Source organism: Kogia breviceps, chromosome 16 (assembly GCF_026419965.1).
Source record: "Kogia breviceps isolate mKogBre1 chromosome 16, mKogBre1 haplotype 1, whole genome shotgun sequence".
NCBI lineage: Eukaryota > Metazoa > Chordata > Mammalia > Artiodactyla > Physeteridae > Kogia > Kogia breviceps.
In genome coordinates this window covers 14,686,271-14,706,112 of record NC_081325.1, presented here as the reverse complement: position 1 = coordinate 14,706,112, position 19,842 = coordinate 14,686,271, and the positions used below count along the sequence as shown (strand labels likewise).

Below are 19,842 nucleotides of genomic sequence, written 5' to 3'. Positions count from 1 at the left end.
TAGTTACTTCCTTAAACTTAACCAATACTACTCTTCGGATACTGATTCTGTTGCATTATTTTTTTCCCAATGAACCTAGAGCCTACGCACACTTAGATAAAAATTGGTCTTAGAAATACTTTATTCAAGAATAATTCTACACATGTTCATTGAAGGCCTATATTTCCAGGACTAGAAAGAGCAGGACAGACACCAGGCCCGCCTCCAGAGAGCTTACCATCCAGAATACAGCAACACTGGTTCTCAATCACTACGAGCCTTTGGTTCACCTTTCAAGATGTGCACAGATACTGATGTCCTCTCTAAGGGCAAACAAAACCTTCTCTTAGGCATATCATTCTTTAGATTCTCTACCGGGGATTCTGAAATCTGTACGTTGACAAGGCCTGTGCTTTGCCTTCTCTGATTGCCTTCTGCTCCTTATAACAACGTCAAGTATTTTATTTTCCTTTCAGTTCTTCCCAACATAGCCTCTGCAGTTCTGTCTATCCAGTTTGGCCTTCTCTGTGACACTCATTACAGCTGTCTGCTCCCCCTCATTTTTGTTTCTTTCCTTCTTCCTAGAAGCCTGGTCATCTGGGCTTCCCCATCTGCCTTTCCTAGCTTCTTATTCACTCCAGTAACTAATCTTAACACTTCCTTAAATGTTGGGTCTTCAGTAAGCAGAATTAGTGAGCATTTCAATTAGCATTTCCTTGAGCTCTGCTGTGAATGTCAGATCCTCTTTACAACAATACTTTCTCCCTGAACACTATTCAGATATATTATCCTCAAAAAGATAGTTTCTTGAGGATTCCTGTTTTAAAGTTTTTTTAAAAAAGAGATCAATAAAGGAATGCATAATTCAGCAACTGATGTTTCTACTTTAGTCTCAAACTCTTTGGTGTGGGATACCAATGTTACATGTAAGGGGCTAGACCGAAAAATCAATTTTTGGCTCTTTGATTTTCAAATTAAAATTAATAAGAACTCAAGAAGTCTGAAACTTCAAAACAAGCTAAATGATAAAAAGATAGTTATTCATTGATGTGAACCTTTATCATAAACGATATTAATGAAGAATTCAACTATTTTTGTGTCTGCAGGTCAGATGCTATCAAGCAAACTGCCGCATACGGATTGATAATCTTTTTACATTATTAACTCAAAGACAAATAGGAAGATTCAGTAAATTTTAATTTTCCAAATGTTCTCAGAAAGAATGATCAGAAGTATCCTCCAGTTATAAGACACAGTTGGATAATCCATTTACCCCCAATGAACTACCTGTGTGTGCTGTGAGGTAGTAATGTGATCTTCTGTGGTGATGACACCCTCAACGCAGAAGCCGCCCCTCTTCACGTGAAGAGTGTGAATAACAAGAAGGGACAGACAGCCACCTTTCATTACTTCATCAACTACTGGTGTCTTCATAGGATTTCAAATGCCTGATTCCAATTTTACAACAATAACAACACCAATATTTATTCTGGAAGGGGATTTTATGTTCCAAGCAGCAGATATTAACAACTTCCAACTCGATCTCTAGGAATTATTCGCAGTTCTGAACCGTGCTTTAGAAAAACATTTCCTATACAAACAAACAAAACAAAAAGTTAGGTATTTAAAAAATGACACACTATCTTAACATTTCAACAATTATTATGTAAAAGACACAAAGGCGTGTCAAGCAGGTACAAAGCTAACGATCTTTAGAACCCGAGTCCAGGCTTAAGTCTTGTGCCTACTCCTCTCACATCTTCACAACCCAACAAATGTTTGAAAATTTTAAATAAGAACACTATCCAAAGAACTACTACCAAAACCAGTCACCAAATAAAACATAAGGTAACTTAACCATCAATACTCACTTTAATATACAATAAAATACTAAGGGGCAGGAAAAATAATAAATCTAAATCTACCACAAGTGACAGAAGTTTATAAACCCTGATCTACTTTGGGTCTGCGTTGCCTGCTGAGGTTTTCTTCACACCTCGTGATGCCCACAATTCAGTTTTACAGGGTAAAATCCAACAGGCAACACGTCAGAGTAAGCAGTGATTCAAATTAATATAACTACCAAGCATGTCTAGAGTAGGAAAAGCAAAACCTTTAAACCTAAGTTTAAAGACATCTATACAACAAAATGCCTCATGATTCTCAAAAATAGCCTTTTTAATTTAATAAAATTATACACGTAAAACAACTGATTTATGTAAAAAGAAATTATTTAAAATTCCTCTTCATTTGCTGTATGGCTAAATTTCAAGCCCAGGACCTAGGAGGACAATATAATTTTGTAGAAGTGCTTTAGAATATTAATAGTTTAAAAATAACTACTTCTCAAGATTGAGGTTCCATTATATTAAATCATGTTTAATTTCAAAATATTACAATTAGACTGTAAGCTAAGGAAGGTACATCTAACACAAATATACAATTGTCTGTTAAAAAGTTTACTTTACTCCTGCTTGTTAGGACATCAATATTTAGCACTGTATAATGTTAACAGCTTGAAACTCTGAGCGTAGACTAGGCCCCATGAAATTTAAATGACTGTACTTCTTTAAAATAATAATAGCCAGCACTTATTGAATGCTTACTATAAATAATGCAAACTTTTAAGCACTTTACATGTACTACCTCACAACTACCTTATGACGTAGTTCAAAATCATTATTCCCATAAGAGCACAATCTTCAGACTTTTTGTTACATGTATTAAATACATTTAAAGCTTATTGGTCGGGTTTTCTCTTCCTTGTAGCCAAAAGCATACATAACTGATACATAGAAAGAAACAAAGTACTTACACACATAGGTAAAGACTATACAATCCCTAAAAATCAACTATTACCTTGGTTAAATCCTATCAAGTCTAATTAGAATGAATTAAATATTCAGTATCAATTGATAAATATAGCCTCACCACACCTCCATGGATTTCAGATAGATACTCACCAGCAGTCTGTGCAGGATTTATTCCTATACCATCTAGAAAATAAGTTGTAAAATCATCTAAGTTATTTCTAAAGCTAAAAGGCTTTAATAGTAACAAGAAGAACTGTGCCAAAAAAGTGCTGCTGTGTACATAGGCATAAGTCAAACAGTTATACTGAGAACACGAATGACAATCTGTCAGGTGAGTTATCTGTTGAAATCTCTCACTGTTATGTATTCACACATATTGCTGGATTAGACAAGAACATCTGTCAACACAATGATCCTGGTAAGTTTTACAAAGAAGATAGTTTTTTATACTATTTTGCCACATCCAGTGAAAAATAAAGCCAAAACACCTTAGGGTACGTCATTAATCATTTAATATTGCTCTGAGGCATCAAATCCTAAGGCTGGAGAGCCCACGTAGTGATGATGTAAGTTCCACTGACACTTGATAAAAGTTTACAAAGCACTTTCCCACTAGCTATTCATTTGTGAATTTAGAACTTTCCGGAAAAGTAAGATGGCTTTCATCTAAATACAGACACACTTCAATGCGACAGCATGCAGAATGTTTCAGAATGAGAAATTCCGTCATATCTAAACTAAATCATACTACTTACTGCACATTAAGGCCACCTTCTTGGGCTTCCCTGGTGGTGCAGTGGTTAAGAATCTGCCTGCCAATGCAGGGGACACAGGTTCGAGCCCTGGTCCAGGAAGATCCGACATGCCACGGAGCAACTAAGCCCGCGCGCCACAACTACTGAGCCTGTGAGCCACAACTACAGAAGCCCACGCACCTAGAGCCCGTGCTCCGCAACAAGAAAAGCCACCACAATGAGAAGCCCGCGCACCACAATGAAGAGTAGCCCCTGCTCACTGCAAGCCCGCGCAGCAGCAAAGACCCAATGCAGCCAAAAATAAATAAATAAAATAAATAAAACATTTTTTAAAAAGCTACCTTCTTTTAGTCTATCTTAACTAATCACGAACCACTCACCAGTACCTGTGAATATTACTTTGTATTCTTGAAAGATAATAAGCCTTCCCTGCAATCTTTATTCCTCATCTTGTTTCAGTATTTTCTCATAGGGCTATTTCCATTAAACTTAATTATTAGTAGTATCCTAAGATATTCAGAATTTAATTTATATATCTAACTGTATAAAATCCTCATTATTGCAGTCTATAAGAAATTGTTTTCTGTCAGGAAAGCAATAACAAGGTATAGCAAAGGTACATTCCTGCTTAGCTTCCTATATTCTAAAAGCATTTACCAATATAACTTATTAAAAAAAAAACCCAAAAAACCCCTTCTTAAATAAAATGACAAGTTATTTTAAATAATAATTTGTCATGAAGTTATAAGGACACAAGATATTATAAAGTACTGTACTATAAAACAAAAGCACAAAAAAACTGGAAAGAGACAATTACGAACAATAACCTTGACTTAGTGTTTACAATTAAGTATATCATTTATCTTGATATAAGTTTTGGCCTTTTATATTTAAGTCAATTTTAACTAATTTGGTTTCTTTTAAACAATTTCTATAACTCAAAGTTAATACATAGTTTTAAAATGAATTCTTACCATTGGTAATAATTGCACTTGTTGCTGCAGGAACTTTAAACTAAAAGGGAGTAAAAGATAAAAAATACATATATATATAAAATTAACAATGAAAGATGGTTAGCAAGGATGGGGTACATAAAATCAACTCTATAATTCTAAAATGTGATTTATCTTTTAGGATAAGTAACATCATCAAAGAATACTATAACTTGCTTTATCTTTAAAGAACAACACTGTTCTCTAAATACTGCATTTCATTGTATCTAGGACACCATACATTGTAAAATTCATCTTTTTTAAGCACTACAAAAAAAGAAAAACACTGTCAATGAATCTATGACCCAATGTTTACTCTTTCAGACTTAGATATGATTTACTTTTGTCATATATAATGCTCAGGCATAAGCAAAAATAAAAGCAAAGCAACTGCTTAGAATATTCCTCAAATTTCTTTGTGGAAATAGTAAGTTCAAACAAATGCTCTCTTGTGTTTAATGGGAGGCCAACCAAGGCTCATATTCTTTCCTCAAGTTCTCCTTAAATGATTTGCTGACTTAAACCTCATGGGATTGCAACAGTCCAATTACGCCACCAGGAAATACCTCTAAGTACAAGCAGGTGCAGGTGATGTCAGCTAGACAATTATGTGACTGCCACATGGCCAAGCATGACAGGAAGACTCCACTGAGATGTAAAAAGAAGAGCTTTCTGAATCAATGAAATGTGGTATGGAACTTATTAGTAGCTAAAAGGTAGAATTCTCCTCTTAATGCTCCAGAGACCAGTACTTGTCAAAGTGTGTTCATGTCCTCATAGTTCATTCTTCCAACAAATATTAATTAGGCACTTCTATGTTGTGGACTAACTTTATAAATATTACAGTTGAGTTTTGTGATTAAATAAGTTTGGAAAACATTAAGTTAAACTACTAGTCTTTTCAAAAATCCTTTAATATGAGTCTAATATAGTTTATTTAACTCCAGGCAAAAAAATAGTCAACAATGTGTTTCCCATACTTTTGGGCCACTGATCCCAGTTTTTAATGGGTTTTTTTTGGTGGTTCTGGTGGTCTGGGGAAAACACTCTCTCTGGGAAATGCTGCTTTCAGTATTTATAGTGGTCACGTATCATAGTTGAGAAAAACAACTAAAAGCTTATTTTAATTTACGAATTGAACAACCAAGTTTTAAAATAAGAACTTAACTATGCATAAGAACAATTACTTGTTACAGGCTTATGTACCTAAAAAACAAATAATTTTACTGTTCATATGGCACATTCTTAAGTGTAAATGTCCTTTTAAAGTTTTAAAAATTTTAAATAAACCTAATTTAAAGTAATTTCAAAATGCACTTTAATAAGTTTAAAAATACTTCAAAAGTTTTTATAGAGGCTGTAATACTTATTAAAATTTTATCAGACACCTAAATTAATTATAGGCAATTTCAGATTTCTAAAACTTGAATATGACAAAGTTTCTATTTGTTATTCTTAGTTATGTCCATTTTAAGATAAGCCATGCGTTTTCTTATTGGTAACATATTTTGTGACATTAAAAATCAAAAGCAACTGCAGACATAATTTCTTCCTTTTCCAGCATGTAGCAGCAATGGTTAAACTGACATCTGGGGAAGCATTACCAGTGATGTACATACAGTAATTACCACTTCTTTGTACAGTACTGACAAGTTTTTTCCCAGATGCAAAGTGCACTTTATGTTCCTCAGACAATTGTCATTCATTTCTATCGCATATCCCATATGTCTTATAATTTAGGATTTTAAGAGGCTCTTTCAGGCTTTGACAACTCATTCTTTAGTTAAATTAATTCCCAGTCACATGCTGGGGTATTTTATTTTATTTTTTTATTAAGAGAATTTTACTAGGGATTTATATCCACAGACTTCTGGTTTCTTAAGTCAAATCTTCTTACTGAAAGAGTCTACAATGTCATCTTGTGAAAGGCCTTCTCACTGCTGCCTTAAAGCTATATCCTTTCCAAGTGTGTAACACTCGTGATTCATTGTAATTAAAAGGTACACTAAAACCTTAATCAATACAGGTGGTTGCATGAAGTTTGTTCATTTTCTGTTGCACATCTGTTAGGATTTTCACAAGCTTTACTAGAAGACCCAGATCACAACGATGTCTTTGCCTTGTAAAAGGACACACTATAAAATAATTACAAAATTTAATAATAAATATTAATTATAGCTTGAAGAGATCTACTTCTTAAATTGGAATCTGTGGAACCTGCTAGGCCACAAACCAGGAGTATTTCAACCAAGTGATCTGTGTAGCAAAAAGTAATGATGCTGTGTTCAGATTTGTTCCCCACCTCTTTTTAGTTATTCTTTCTGCATAAAGGATAGGTCAAAACTGACAATAAAGCAAGTAATACCACTTTTCAGTTTAACTCTGAATGAGTGATGAATGATGGCAGTGGTCCCTGACAATAGTTTATAAGGAGTCGGAAGCACTAATGGGCTGGCTGATTTTCCATTAATTCCTTAAGTACAGGGCTGGACTATGGATTAAGCCGGTTTCTTATTTATTTAATTACTAAAGTTTTTTCTGTGACTGTAAACTTGTAAGATTTCGAACGAAATATTCTGAGTTGGGTTACTGTGTACCTGCACTGCACCTTTAACTTCACAAAATTTTAGTAAATGCTATTACATTTTTACACAAAATCACTTAATCAGGTAGGAAGGGTAGGCATTAACTATTCCCATTTTACACATTAAGAAATTTAAGGAAGAAATTCGTGGGCTGGCCCCATGTCAAACAGATAATTAACGACACAGTTAAAAGAGGAATGCTAAGTCTCCTAAATCACATGTGCAGGTCACTTCCACCAGACCAAGTTTCTCTTCTAATTGTCAAGTTCGAAGAGTTACTTTACAGATGCCTCTGATAAAAAATTCTGATGAAAAAATTTTATTTCTTAAAAACAGAAACCCAAACATATCTTTAAAAACACTTTTAAAAACAACAAATTTTACTAACAGTCCACATGCTTTATAGAGAAAATTTGAAAAATAAGATAAATATATAATAAAATTGTACTTCTAGAATCAAAGCTAGTAAAAACACAGGCGTACAGATTACAGTGTGATGTTATTTTTAAAAATTGACATATCATCACTATCTTTTCAATTTCAATAAAAATTCTCCTTATAATTTTCAATGGTTACATTAAATACATGTGTCAATTTGTTTAAGTCATTCTTTTATCGGTGAGTCTCAAACTTTCACTCTACTTTTATCTGTAAGTGAGGCTTAACTTTTTGACAGCGTAAACCTAGTAATGAGCCCATGCGGCAGTGGTGGGTCAAGATGCATGCAGATTTGTGAGACACATCACTAAACTGCACTCTCTACAGGTTGTTCCAATTTCTATACTTACTTCTTCTGCTGCAAACTTTAAGACTGCTGTAAAAGGTGTACTTTCAGGAACACTGAGTCTGCAAGAATTAAAAAGAATCTTTTAAAAGGCTGAGGGTTTTTTTTAGGTCCTTTGTTACTTATTTTGGCTATTGACAAAGCTGTCTTTTGAGTCTGAGGTTGGCTATTGTGACTGCACACTATGCTCATTAACTCTACGAAAAAAGAAAGCAATTATTAACCTTATTGCTGAGATGGTGCCCTCAGCTCCACTTGAAAATGAATAAGCTATATAGGTGTGGATTTGTACACGCTTCATACTTTGATACAAACAGGTCTAGCATATAGGTTGCTTCTTGGTTCTAGAGATGGATTTCAAAAAGTTGAATCTCTCCTCAGTCTTCAGTACACTTTGCCGCCTCCAGTACATCCCATGCAAGAATGTGAGCATTTTCATTAGAAGAAGAGGCTACCTGGGAAGCATCATCAGACCATAAGTCTTTTCATGAAGCAAGTCTAAAATAGTAGTCCAAGTTGATGAACATGAGTATGTTTACTATGGCAAACTGTTAAGTGATTTTCCACCTTTATGTCACTTGAAGATGGGCTCACTCAATACAAACATTTCAGAGAGTGATGTGTGATTTTGTTACCTGACCTGTACAGTGGCAAGTATAAACCGTCAATCCGCATCGATCTGCCAACTTAAACACTAAAAAATAATTGACATTACACCTTAAGAAAGCACTCAAAGACACAGAAATCAGTTAAATAAGATAAATAAGAGTCCTAATGTAAAATAAATTACAATGATTAAAGACCAAATCCTCTTTCAAAGTAGGGAAAGCTAACATTTCTCTTTGAAACTTCTCTATTTGTCACCACTGTATTGTTCTCTAACGACTTAATACCAACTACTACTGTGTAACACCCTCAGGTACATGTACCATCCCCTCACTTAGTCTACAGATCTATTGCTGAATATAAAAGTCATTACATCTGACACAGCGCATTACAGTGACTTTCACTAAGTAAAGTGTTAATAGATTTCCCAGCTGCCCTAGTCCACTCCCCCCAAATACTGCTAAAGAGTGAAAATGGATGTCATTTTTTTCCCTTTCCTTTTTTATATGGAATAAATAGAGAGAAAAACAAAATTCTAAAGGATAGCCATTTGAGTAAGAAGTATCTAATAAACTGGCAATGTAAAAGTTTACAAACCTGGGAACAGTACTTTGCAATTATTTCTGTAGTTTATTGTTTAGAACCTGAGTCTCACTGTCTTAAAACTCTAGAGGAGAACTTCTAAAAGTCTGTAGTTTCAATTCACTTTTGGACTAGAGACTGGAAATGTCCTTGTATCATATAATTAAACGCCACGTTGATATTCATTAACGTAAGATTCTATCTGCATATTAAATTGGTGAGACTGTCCAAAGAAAATCCAATAAAACAGAAAATAAAAACATATTTTAGTGCATGTTCTAATTGGCAGAAAGTTGCACAGGGACTGGGAGTTACTGCAACTCCAGAAACCTTACCTAGATTTGAAGCTCTTGTGTTTGCCAGTCACATCATTTTGGAAAAACTTATGCTTACATTATATTGGTGTTTTGAAAAAATAGGAACTACCCTGCATATTAAAATGAACTTTTAAAGTAAATTACTGGCAAAATTTGTTTTTTTAATAAATATTTCACATAAACAGAACTATGGCATAACTTGACAAGTGTTATTATAAAGAATAAAAACAAAGTTTCTATAGGACACTAGGGAAGGGTGGAATGAACTCCCTAGATCATCACAGAAATTGTCTCAGAGGTGAAATTTTGATCATTAAAGGATGTTGTCAGGAAGTGGTAGTCACGAAACTACATTAGAAGCACACAAGAGAACGTGTGCCAGACAGGGAGGATGCAAAAAGACTTGCTTGTCAATTTGGGAACAGGATGGCTGACACTCTGATTAAGTGATGGCGGTAGTTAAGGAGCCGGGGGTGGGGTGAGGGGGAAGAGGTGGGAAATAAGACTGGAAACACTGGAATTAGACTGAGAGAGTCAAAGGTGTTTTTTAACGTATCCTGTATATTAAAGAGAATGTTTGATTTCAACATTTCTATAACCAAGTAGCAATACCAACAGGGAATCTATCGACAAACAAAAAAACAAAACAAACAATAAAAACTCGGACATTCCCCCGAATAAATCCAGGACTGAAACACCTTTTCTAGAATTCAACTATTAGCAACTCAAGGAACATTTCTCTATCGAAGTATGTATTTACCTGACTGACAAGTGAAAAGTGGCCTTAAAAAGTTAAAGCATGTTTTCCCACAAATCTCAGAGCTGCTTTTACTAGTATTCAAATACTAGATACCATTTCTTTGAATAGGAAACATAAGTACCCTGACAAACCCATGCATGTGTTATGTCTAATTTATATACACATACCCATACACAAACTAGACATACATACAACTATACACACACTGAACTAGAAGTGTGCTGCTAAATTCATTCAGTCAACACATACTGAGTGCACTGGTACCACGTTCCAAGCACTCTTATAGATACCGATGCTGCTCTACTCCTTCATCTTTCTCCCTCCCTCCTTCTTATTCTTTTTTTCTAGAGCCAACTTACACGTTGATGAAAATAATCCAATGTAAAGGGCGAAATCAAAGATGAGAGAGGGAGTAATCTCTCTACTTTGTGAAGCCCAACTATCGAGTGAGTCACACTCAACGAGTATCACGAGCCCGACTGTTCTAGTAATTTCGGAACCTGGACTGGGATGCTTTCCCTTACTTCCTCTAACAGCTGGTCAAAGTGGTGAAAGGGTTTTCGCCTCACGAGCAGATTGAGACTGTTTTAAGGACGCCAGCAAATCACCAGAGCCCCGTCCAGACGTCCTCCCGCTCCATCACCCCCCAAAGACAGATCGCAAATCGCCAGCAACGTTCCCATCACACACACCCGCACAGCCCCGCGCCTGGGCAAGCTGACACTTATAGGATATTTCAGTTCGAGTGGGATGTGGGAAGCTCTGGGGAGACAGGAAAGGAACGCGGACCGCTGGTGTGGAAGCTGAGGGGAAGGCTCATATCGCCCAGCCCACAGCGACGCCCACCCGCGACCGAGCTACTCACACTTTGTAAGGCAGCCGCGGGTCCGACGTCAGTGTGATCTTAAAGGAAACCTTCGACCTGAGAAAGAGAGCGGGAGAGTTAAGGTCATGCAGCGGGACCGGGGACTGGGGTAGGTGGAAAGCAAACACTTACATGGTGCAGCCGGTCTGGACACAAACCGCACGCCAACTCCGTCCAACAGCCCTACTTCCTCTGCGGCGTCTAGCCCCAGTCAGGTCCACGTCTCCGTCTGCAAGCTGGGGTCCTCCAAGGTTGCTGTTGTCCAAGGCACTGCCTGAAAAATCGGGCCCAGATGCTCACGCTGGGCGGAGCCTACAAGTTCCAGATAGCTACTGCTTTTGCATGTATATCTCTGAAATAAAATTGCGGATCGTATGGAAAGACTATTCTTCTAATTGCAGTTATTTTCTTCTGTATTTTCAGTCAGGCAGACAGGCACAGGCAGAGACAGCAGGACTCCAGGTCCCAGCTTGCCGGTTGGGTCGGAAGTAAGGGTCCCGGGAGGCGGGTGAAGAGCGGAGCGGTGGGTGGGGCCGGAGGCGGGCGCTCTCCCAAGTTGCCGAGGCAACCTAAGCGCGGAGAATCCTCACCTAGCTTTAATATTAGTATTTTATGCCTGTCCAGCAACCTAATCATGTTATATCTTGTACATTTCTCGTATTTTTTTCTTTTACATTTTAAATTTCAACAGCTAAGGGACTTATCAAGCTGGTGAGAGAAAGACAAGATCCCTGCACTTGAGTCCAGTTGAGAAGATTAATCCATGAACAGATTTCAATAGTTTGTTATGTGGGTCTAATAGGATTAAACCAGGGAACTAGGTTGCCTATCACCGGTCACATTTATTCAGCTTAATAAGAAATTTGAATCCTTTCTATGTGTCAGGCACTAACACTATACGCTGGGTATGCCGAGATGAGTAAGGTAAGTAGGTGCCAACCCTCTAGGATCGAATAGTCACAGGTTCTTATATAGTGAGGGAAGACGACTGTATGTCCTCTAAATTTTATTACAAATCTAAGCATCTGTGTCTAGAAGACAAACATTCTCTTACGATGTCTGTGATTCCCTCTTTAAGAAACATTGCAATACATAGACAAAATGGGAAACATGTAGGCACTAATATAATAGAAAAAATTGTTAATATTTAGTATATTATGTTAGATTCTTAAGGAGAGATATCTAAGAGAGGCATAGGGAAGCAACTGTAGTGGGAGTGCTGAAAACCAATTTCATCTTTGCCATAATTTTGTAGCAGACTTCTTTTCTATGGTGGTATCTCCCCATGCAGAGAGAGATGATTCTGACTGTGGGAAAGTAAGCCCTCAATATTCTCATGACAGTCATTGTCTTCTTCACTTTTAAAAATGTAGGTCTTGCCATATATGTAGAGGGGTGGAGGCAAATGTCGATTGATAGATTTGGGGATCAACAGTTATAGCATTAATAGCTGAAACTATGGGCCTTGTCAGTATGACTAAGATTTTTGAGAATAGCAGTAGGGAGAAAACTACTGATTGTGTCTACCTGGTGTCTGCTGGACAAACAGCAATGAAGAATTAGAGTACATACGTACAGTCTCTGTTTCTAGGAATACATGTCATATGTTTTTAAACAATATTTGCATCTTGATATTTATAGTTTTGTTTCTGCTCACATATAAAAACATGGGGCAAAATCCTGAAAAGACAAACATATTTTGATCAGCATTTTTATTGTATGTGTAAAAATAGTGAAGACAGGATTCAACCTCAGGCAGTGTGACTTCAGTTCACATTTAGCTGCCTCTTCAGAATATATGTTAATATATTATATCAAGAGTACACTGGAAAAACATTGTGTTCCCAAAAGACATTGAAAAATACATGTTCCTAAATGTTTAGAATTCTTTCTCACCTCAGTCCTCTAACCCTCCTCCCCATAAGTTTGTCTTCTCAGAGTCATAGCATAATTTGTTTATTTCATGCATAAAAATGGTAAATGAATCCATTAATACTCAATATTTACTCTTGTTCTAACGTTGGTAAGACATTTAGCAAAATTTGGCAAATATTTTAACAAAAGAAGGACCTTATTTACTGAAAAGTTAAAGTGTTAAAATATATTTAATGACTGTAAAGAAAAGCAAACTCTGGATTTTAGGAGGTTATTGGCAAATGTAACATTTTAAGACAAAAAGCATAAGTGGACTAATGTGTTTTGGAAGGGGCCCAATTAGTATCATGTAGAGGCAGAAATGATTGTAGACGTGCACAGTGTGCCCATATTAGAACTCATTAAATGTCAATGAAACATGTCAATATTCTGTTTGCAAAAGCATGAAAAGTTCTCATTACTAGAAAGGAATTGGAGGGAAATTAAATTTACTTAAGGACAAAAGAAATTTGCTAACAGCCATAAAATTCTTCTTACAGTTATTTTTGTAGCCAGGTTTAAATAAAATAGAAAACATGTCGGATTTATTATTATTATTATTTTAAAATAAATCTATCTATTTTATTTATTTACTTTTGGCTGCGTTGGGGTCTTCGTTGCTACTCGCGGGCTTTCTCTAGTTGTGGCGAGCGCGGGCTACTCTTCGTTGCGGCGCGCGGGCTTCTCATTGCGGTGGCTTCTCTTGTGGCAGAGCATGGGCTCTAGGCACGTGGGCTTCAGTAGTTGTGGCACGCGGGCTCAGTAGTGTGGCTCACAGGCTCTAGAGCGCAGGCTCAGTAGTTGAGGTGCACGGGCTTAGTTGCTCCGCGGCATGTGGGGTCTTCCCAGACCAGGGCTTGAACCCTTGTCCCCTGCATTGACAGGCGGATTCTTAACCACTGCGCCACCAGGGAAGTCCAACATGTCAGATTTAGAGGTCTTTTTTTTTTTTTTTTTTGGTCTTTCTAACTTTTTCACCCTAATTTGACTGTATTTATAATTATGACTAAAATCACCTGATAGTCAAGGTTTTTAATCCTGGAAGGTTTACACTGGGATAAAACTTAGGGTCTTCTACTCCAAACACTTTATATTACAGGAGACAAATTGTAGGCTGACCAATTAATCATAAATGGATATTTTTAGAGAGGTTTAATTTGGTCATTTTTTTCCTGTTATTTTTCTTCACCCTGCAATCCTCTGGCAGGTCTTAGTATCATTGGGGCAATGATAATAATAGTAGCTCAAAATTCATCAAGATTTACTGTGTGCTGGGTATTATGTTAAGCATTTAGTATAAGTGGAATCACAAAATATAGACTTTAAACTTTCATAGACCTTGGCTGTAAGTTATAATTCAATGACAAGAAGCCTTATGCAGAGAGGAGAATGATGTGGTAGACAGAAGTATGTGAAAATATGTAAATGCTGTGTTGATCCTAAGGTAACTACTATAAGGTTAAGGAGTGTTTACATCCTTGTATGCCCGAGAACAAAGAAATATAGGTAAGATTAGAGCCTAGCAAGGCTAGACAATGGCCTTAGAGGTGATACAGCTTAAAATGTGCTGCATCTGATTATTATGATTACATACCCTTCCCAAATATTTCCTGAAATTTAATGAGAAAAGAAAGGAAAATAAAATGAACAAGGGTTTTCTAGAAAGGTCATTGTTTTACTATAAGCCTTGTGGATTTGAGAATCACAAAACTTGCAATATTTTAAATACAGAAATTATTAAATACCTTTATTACAAAAAAGCATTTTAAATTGTATGAAGTAGGAATTTACCAGTCCTGCATAATTAAATTTTCTCCCTAAATACTGTGTGAATTATTTGTTTAATGGGAATATACTTGTTGGAGAAATTAAAGTCACCTCTCACAGATCTATTCCAACCACAAGATTGTGTTTCTTCTACATACATATTTACTCACTTTTATCCTTCCAGTAGCTCTATGAGGTCAGTACTAGTAGTATTCTATTTTCAGGACAGGAAAGTAGCACAGAGAAATTAAATAGTTTATCCTAAGTTTAAGTAAGTGGCTGAAAGGAGATTGAACTCAGATATCTGATATTAAAAACTGGGTTTTAATCACTGCAAGAGGTTAAGGATCTAAGTCATATCCTTAACTAGTGGCAAACAACTCTTTGAGGTAGGAAATATTGTTATCCTTATTTTACAAATAAGGAAGTTAAGACACAAAGGCACTAAATAATTTTTTCGAGGTCACACAACTGATTACCATTAAATATTAATATTATTAGTATTATGTTAATTTGATATTGTTGGTCTTAAATATATTTTAAAATTATTTATGACTCTCTTGCCTAAACAGAGCAAGAAATAGTCATTGATAATACTCTCATATTTATACAGCATTTTGTTCCTTTGAAATGTTTTACATTCACTGTCTTATTCAGTGTCTAAAATAAAATATACAAAGCAGTCAGGATGTGTACTATTATCTTTTTTAAAATGAAAAAGTGGACAAAAGAGGTTATGAACAGGCCTAAGGTCACACACGTTTTGTGAGAGGATAGTGACAAAACGTATTTATTGATGTTTCTTTACGAAATTCACCTAATTTGACCCTATACAAGTTTATTTTTAGAGTTACTGTTTAAAATACAAATAGTTGAATGGCAACTTCACTTGATGAGCTTCTCAAGGAGTTCTTACTCAATTTTTCTGTCCCAGCACCTAGAAGAGTATCTGGCATATAGCAGCTATTCAATCAGTATTTGTTGAATTAATTAATGTTACTTTAAAAATGTTGTAGATTGGTAATGCTTCCTAATTGCAGTAATGTTTTCACATTCCATTAACTGCAGTCATAAATGTTCTTAATGCAGTAGATTATACACTTTGATTCTTGCTTTGTTCTTATTTTAAGGCTTATCTGCTCAAAGGACAGTCTACTCACTCAATTCACTGCTCCTGGTGAAAGCAGAGGTTAGTAAAGGCTAATTAAAGATTCTTATCAAATATTATTAAATAAAGAAGCCATTTGAATAAAAGATTATGTGAATATCCTCACATGTTCCCACACCATTACTTTGTGTGACATGTTTATTCTGAATCAGAGACCCTGTGCTAGAAATCTCATTACTGATTTTTCTAGGACTGTATACTTCTTAGAGATGAGGAATTGCTCATTGATATTAACCTTTCTTGTATGGTTGTGGTGGGAAAGCAGAGGTGGTGAGCTGGTAGCAAACGGCCCAGGAGAGTTTGGGGCTTGGTCTGTATAGTACAGCTAAGTGAGTATTAACATTTGGCATAGATACCTGTCGTCCTAATCACACTTCCATGTTTTCTATTGATCCCCTGCAGTCATGTGTGCTTATGACCCTCGGTGTAAATGATATGATTTAGGGAAAACAACCCAGGTGTCAGGCAACTAGAGACCACCCCTACAGCCCAAAGCGCACCAGAATTATTCCAACTAGCCAACCCTACCTAAGCTGTTTACCTGGCCCTGCCTTGCCTTTCCTGCAGAAATTCCAATAAAGGCTCTGACCTAGGCTTTCCCCTGCACTCCTGCTTCTGCCTCTTACCCCAAACCTGGTGATTTCCATTAGGCCCTGTGTGGTTGGTGTGCCCCCTTCTCTTGGGAAATGTGAATTGAAAACTTTTTAATGGCATTAACCTCTTTGTGTTATCACTCAGTCACCTCTATAAATGAAAATCCCATGAGTACAATAATTGGTACACTACGTGATAAATGAGTGAATGTACATTGTCTTTAGTAAAGGAATAACATAATTGATTATCTGGTAAAATTACCAAAACGGATTTCTGGGTTCAGAAAGTATAATGCCAATAATCTCTAATGCAGCCTTTCTAAGATCCCTTTGAAAACACTGATGAAGGCATTAAACAAAACATGAAAAATGACTGCATAGCAATAGGGATAAACAAACTTAGCCTCCCAAGAATTTGAAGAATTAGATTAAACAAAAACATCATTTTAACCTTAAAAGAAAATGATGCATTATGAAAAGAGGAAACTTTGAAAAAGAAAACTGATAAATTCTGAAAATAAAACTATAGTGATTAAACTGAACTTTTAAAGGGCAATGAAAAATAGAAATAAAATAAGTTGAAATTGTAATGAGTAAGCTATTGGGTGGGCCAAAAAGTGCCTTCAGTTTTTTAAGTAAAAGTAAAAGACACATTTTTCATTTTCACCATGAACTTTATTGAACAGCGTATTCACCCTTTTGTTCCACTACCTTCTGCCATTTTTCAGGCAACTTCATAATTCCATCTTGCCAAAACTTTTTATCTCTTGAGCAAAGAACTTTTCCAAGTACCTTTTACAATCTTCCAGGGAATTGAAATTTTTTCCATTAAGAGAGTTTTGTAAAGACCAAAATAAATGGAAACCAAAGGTGCAATGTCTGGTGAATACGGCAGATGAATCAGAACTTCCCAGCCAAGCTGTAACAGTTTTTGCCTGGTCATCAAAGAAACATACGGTCTTGCGTTATCCTGATGGAAGATTATGTGTTTTCTGTTGACTAATTCTGGACGCTTTTTGTGAAGTGCCACTTTCAGTTGGTCTAATTGGGAGCAGTACTTGGAATTAATCGTTTCGTTTTCCAGAAGGAGCTCATAATAGAGGACTCCCTTCCAATCCCACCATATACACAACATCACCTTCTTTGGATGAAGACTGGCCTTTGGTGTGGTTGGTGGTGGTTCATTTCACTTGCCCCACGATCTCTTCCATTCCACATTGTTGTACAGTATCCACTTTTCATCGCCCGTCACAATTTGTTTTAAAAATGGAACGTTTTCATTACGTTTCAGTAGAGAATCTCATGTGGAAATATGGTCAAGAAGGGTTTATTTTTGCTTAACTTACGTGTAACCCAAACATTAAAATGATTCACATAACCAAGCTGGTGCAAATGATTTTCACCGCTTGATTTGGATATTTTGAGTTTGTCGGCTATCTCCCACATGGTATAACGTTGATTGTTCTCAATTATTGTTTCAATTTGATCACTATCAACTTCAACTGGTCTACCCGACCGTGGCTCATCGTCCAGCCAGAAACCTCCAGCATGAAACTTCACAAACCACTTTAGACACATTCGATCAGTCACAGTACCTTCTCTATACACTGCACAAATCTTCTCGTGCATTTCAGTTGTGTTTTTACCTTTCTTGAAATAATAAAGCATGATATGTCGAAAATGTTGCTTTTTTTCTTCCATCTTTAATATTAAAATGGCTACACAAAAGTTCACCAATTTTGAAGTTTTTTTTAAAATGCACGCTGATATGACAGCTGTCACATACAATCTAACAAAATTGTTTCAAATGAAGTTAAAGACAACTATGTGCTACTAGAGCCATCTTATGGAAAAAAACCAAATGAACATTTCAACCCACCCAATAAAACTTCTGAGCATAATAGAACAACAGAAACCAGATCTACTCCCCTGCGTTAAATGACTAGAAGACGAGATAAAACATATGAGACAATATCTTCAAATATTACAAAAACAAACAAGGTGAGTTCTATGAATGGCACAGCTTACTGCTTATGGACCACAGCACAGGAGAGAAACTCAAGCAGAGCCCTGTTGTCTCAATGTGTTCAGGAGACCAGAGATTAGAATTTAAGGAGTCAAAGATGGATAGAAATTTCAGGGCAGAAATCAGAGAGCTGAAGATAAAGTCTGTAAGATATTCAGAGGGTCTTTCATTGAGTTTTCTTTTGCATATGCATGAGAGGAAATTCCTCAAGGCTAAGTATAGATGCAGAGGGGGTTGTAACTGAAAAGCAGTAAGCCTAACAACTACCAGTACTCGCAAAGAACTGGAGATAATTTGTTTCTACTCAGCAACTGAAAAGACCTTAATACACAGGCCATTAATTAGAATCTTCTAAAGGGTTAGAGTTAGGGTTATGGTTACTTACTTACTTACTTTAGTAGTAGTAGTAGTAGTTCTAAATTAACTATAGGCTAGATGGTGTACTTTACCCACACCAACAAGCCTTAAAAGCAAGCCTCAAAAATTCAAACTGATTCCAAGTAATGTAATTACATGTCATAACATAACCCTGTACTATTTAAAGGAGTACAACAAAATCTGCACCCAGCAGGCTCAGCATCCAATAAAAAACTAACAGGCATTCGAAGAAGCTGGAGAAAAATCAGTCATTAAAAACAGACCAAAATGACAGAGATAAACGATTTGGCAGATAATGATCTTAAACAGTTGTTATAATTACCTCTGTAAGTACAAGAAGATAGAGGAAAATTGAACATGATGAGAAGAGACATGGAATATATAAAAAAGACCCAGATGGAACATCTGTGTGAAAATGACACTATCTAAAATGAAAATCTTACCAGTAATGGTTAACTGATTAGACACTGCAGAAAATTTAGCAATAAAAACTATCCAAAATGAAACACAGAAGAAAAATGAATGAAACATCAATGACCTATGGGAAAACATCAAATATATTTTATATTTTAGAGAAAGGGCGATATCCAGAAGGTTATGGGTACAAAAATGTATTTGAAGAAATCATGGCTAAAAAATATGCCAAATCTGATGAAAATTTTAAGTACAGAAATTCAAGAAGTTCAACCAACCTAAGTAAAAGAAATATTAAAAACAAAAAAACCAATTTCAACGAGGTACATAAAAATCAAATTGCTGAAAACCACTAATAAAGAAAAAAAAATCTTAAAAGAAATCAGAGGGAAAAAAGCACATTATTCACATAGGAACAAGAACGAGAAAAACGGTCCATTTTTTTGCCAAACAGTTTGCAAGTCAGGCAATAATAGAGTGAAATCTTTAATGTACTGGAATAAAAACCTGTCAATCTGGAATTCTATAACTACAAAAAATATCT

At 36.0% G+C, this 19,842-nt stretch overlaps 1 protein-coding gene across 1 annotated transcript; it reads right to left on the bottom strand.

Moving 5' to 3' along the window:
- Positions 1-1,158: 1,158 nt before the first annotated feature.
- On the bottom strand, positions 1,159-11,279 carry UFM1 (ubiquitin fold modifier 1). The gene is made up of 6 exons (XM_059042175.2): positions 11,171-11,279; positions 11,039-11,095; positions 7,913-7,970; positions 4,522-4,561; positions 2,943-2,975; positions 1,159-1,570 (listed from the first exon to the last, which is right to left on the bottom strand). Coding segments are annotated over exons 1-6 (258 nt in total). The 5' UTR covers positions 11,173-11,279; the 3' UTR covers positions 1,159-1,502.
- Positions 11,280-19,842: the final 8,563 nt, after the last annotated feature.

Bases quoted from the DNA above. Each gene is read 5' to 3' on its own strand.
- UFM1 (XM_059042175.2), bottom strand. The intron at 4,562-7,912 runs GTAAGTATAGAA...ACTCCCTTTTAG, and splicing joins TAAAGTTTGCAGCAGAAGAA to TTTAAAGTTCCTGCAGCAAC. The intron at 1,571-2,942 runs GTGAGTATCTAT...TTGTTTGTATAG, and splicing joins AAATCCTGCACAGACTGCTG to GAAATGTTTTTCTAAAGCAC.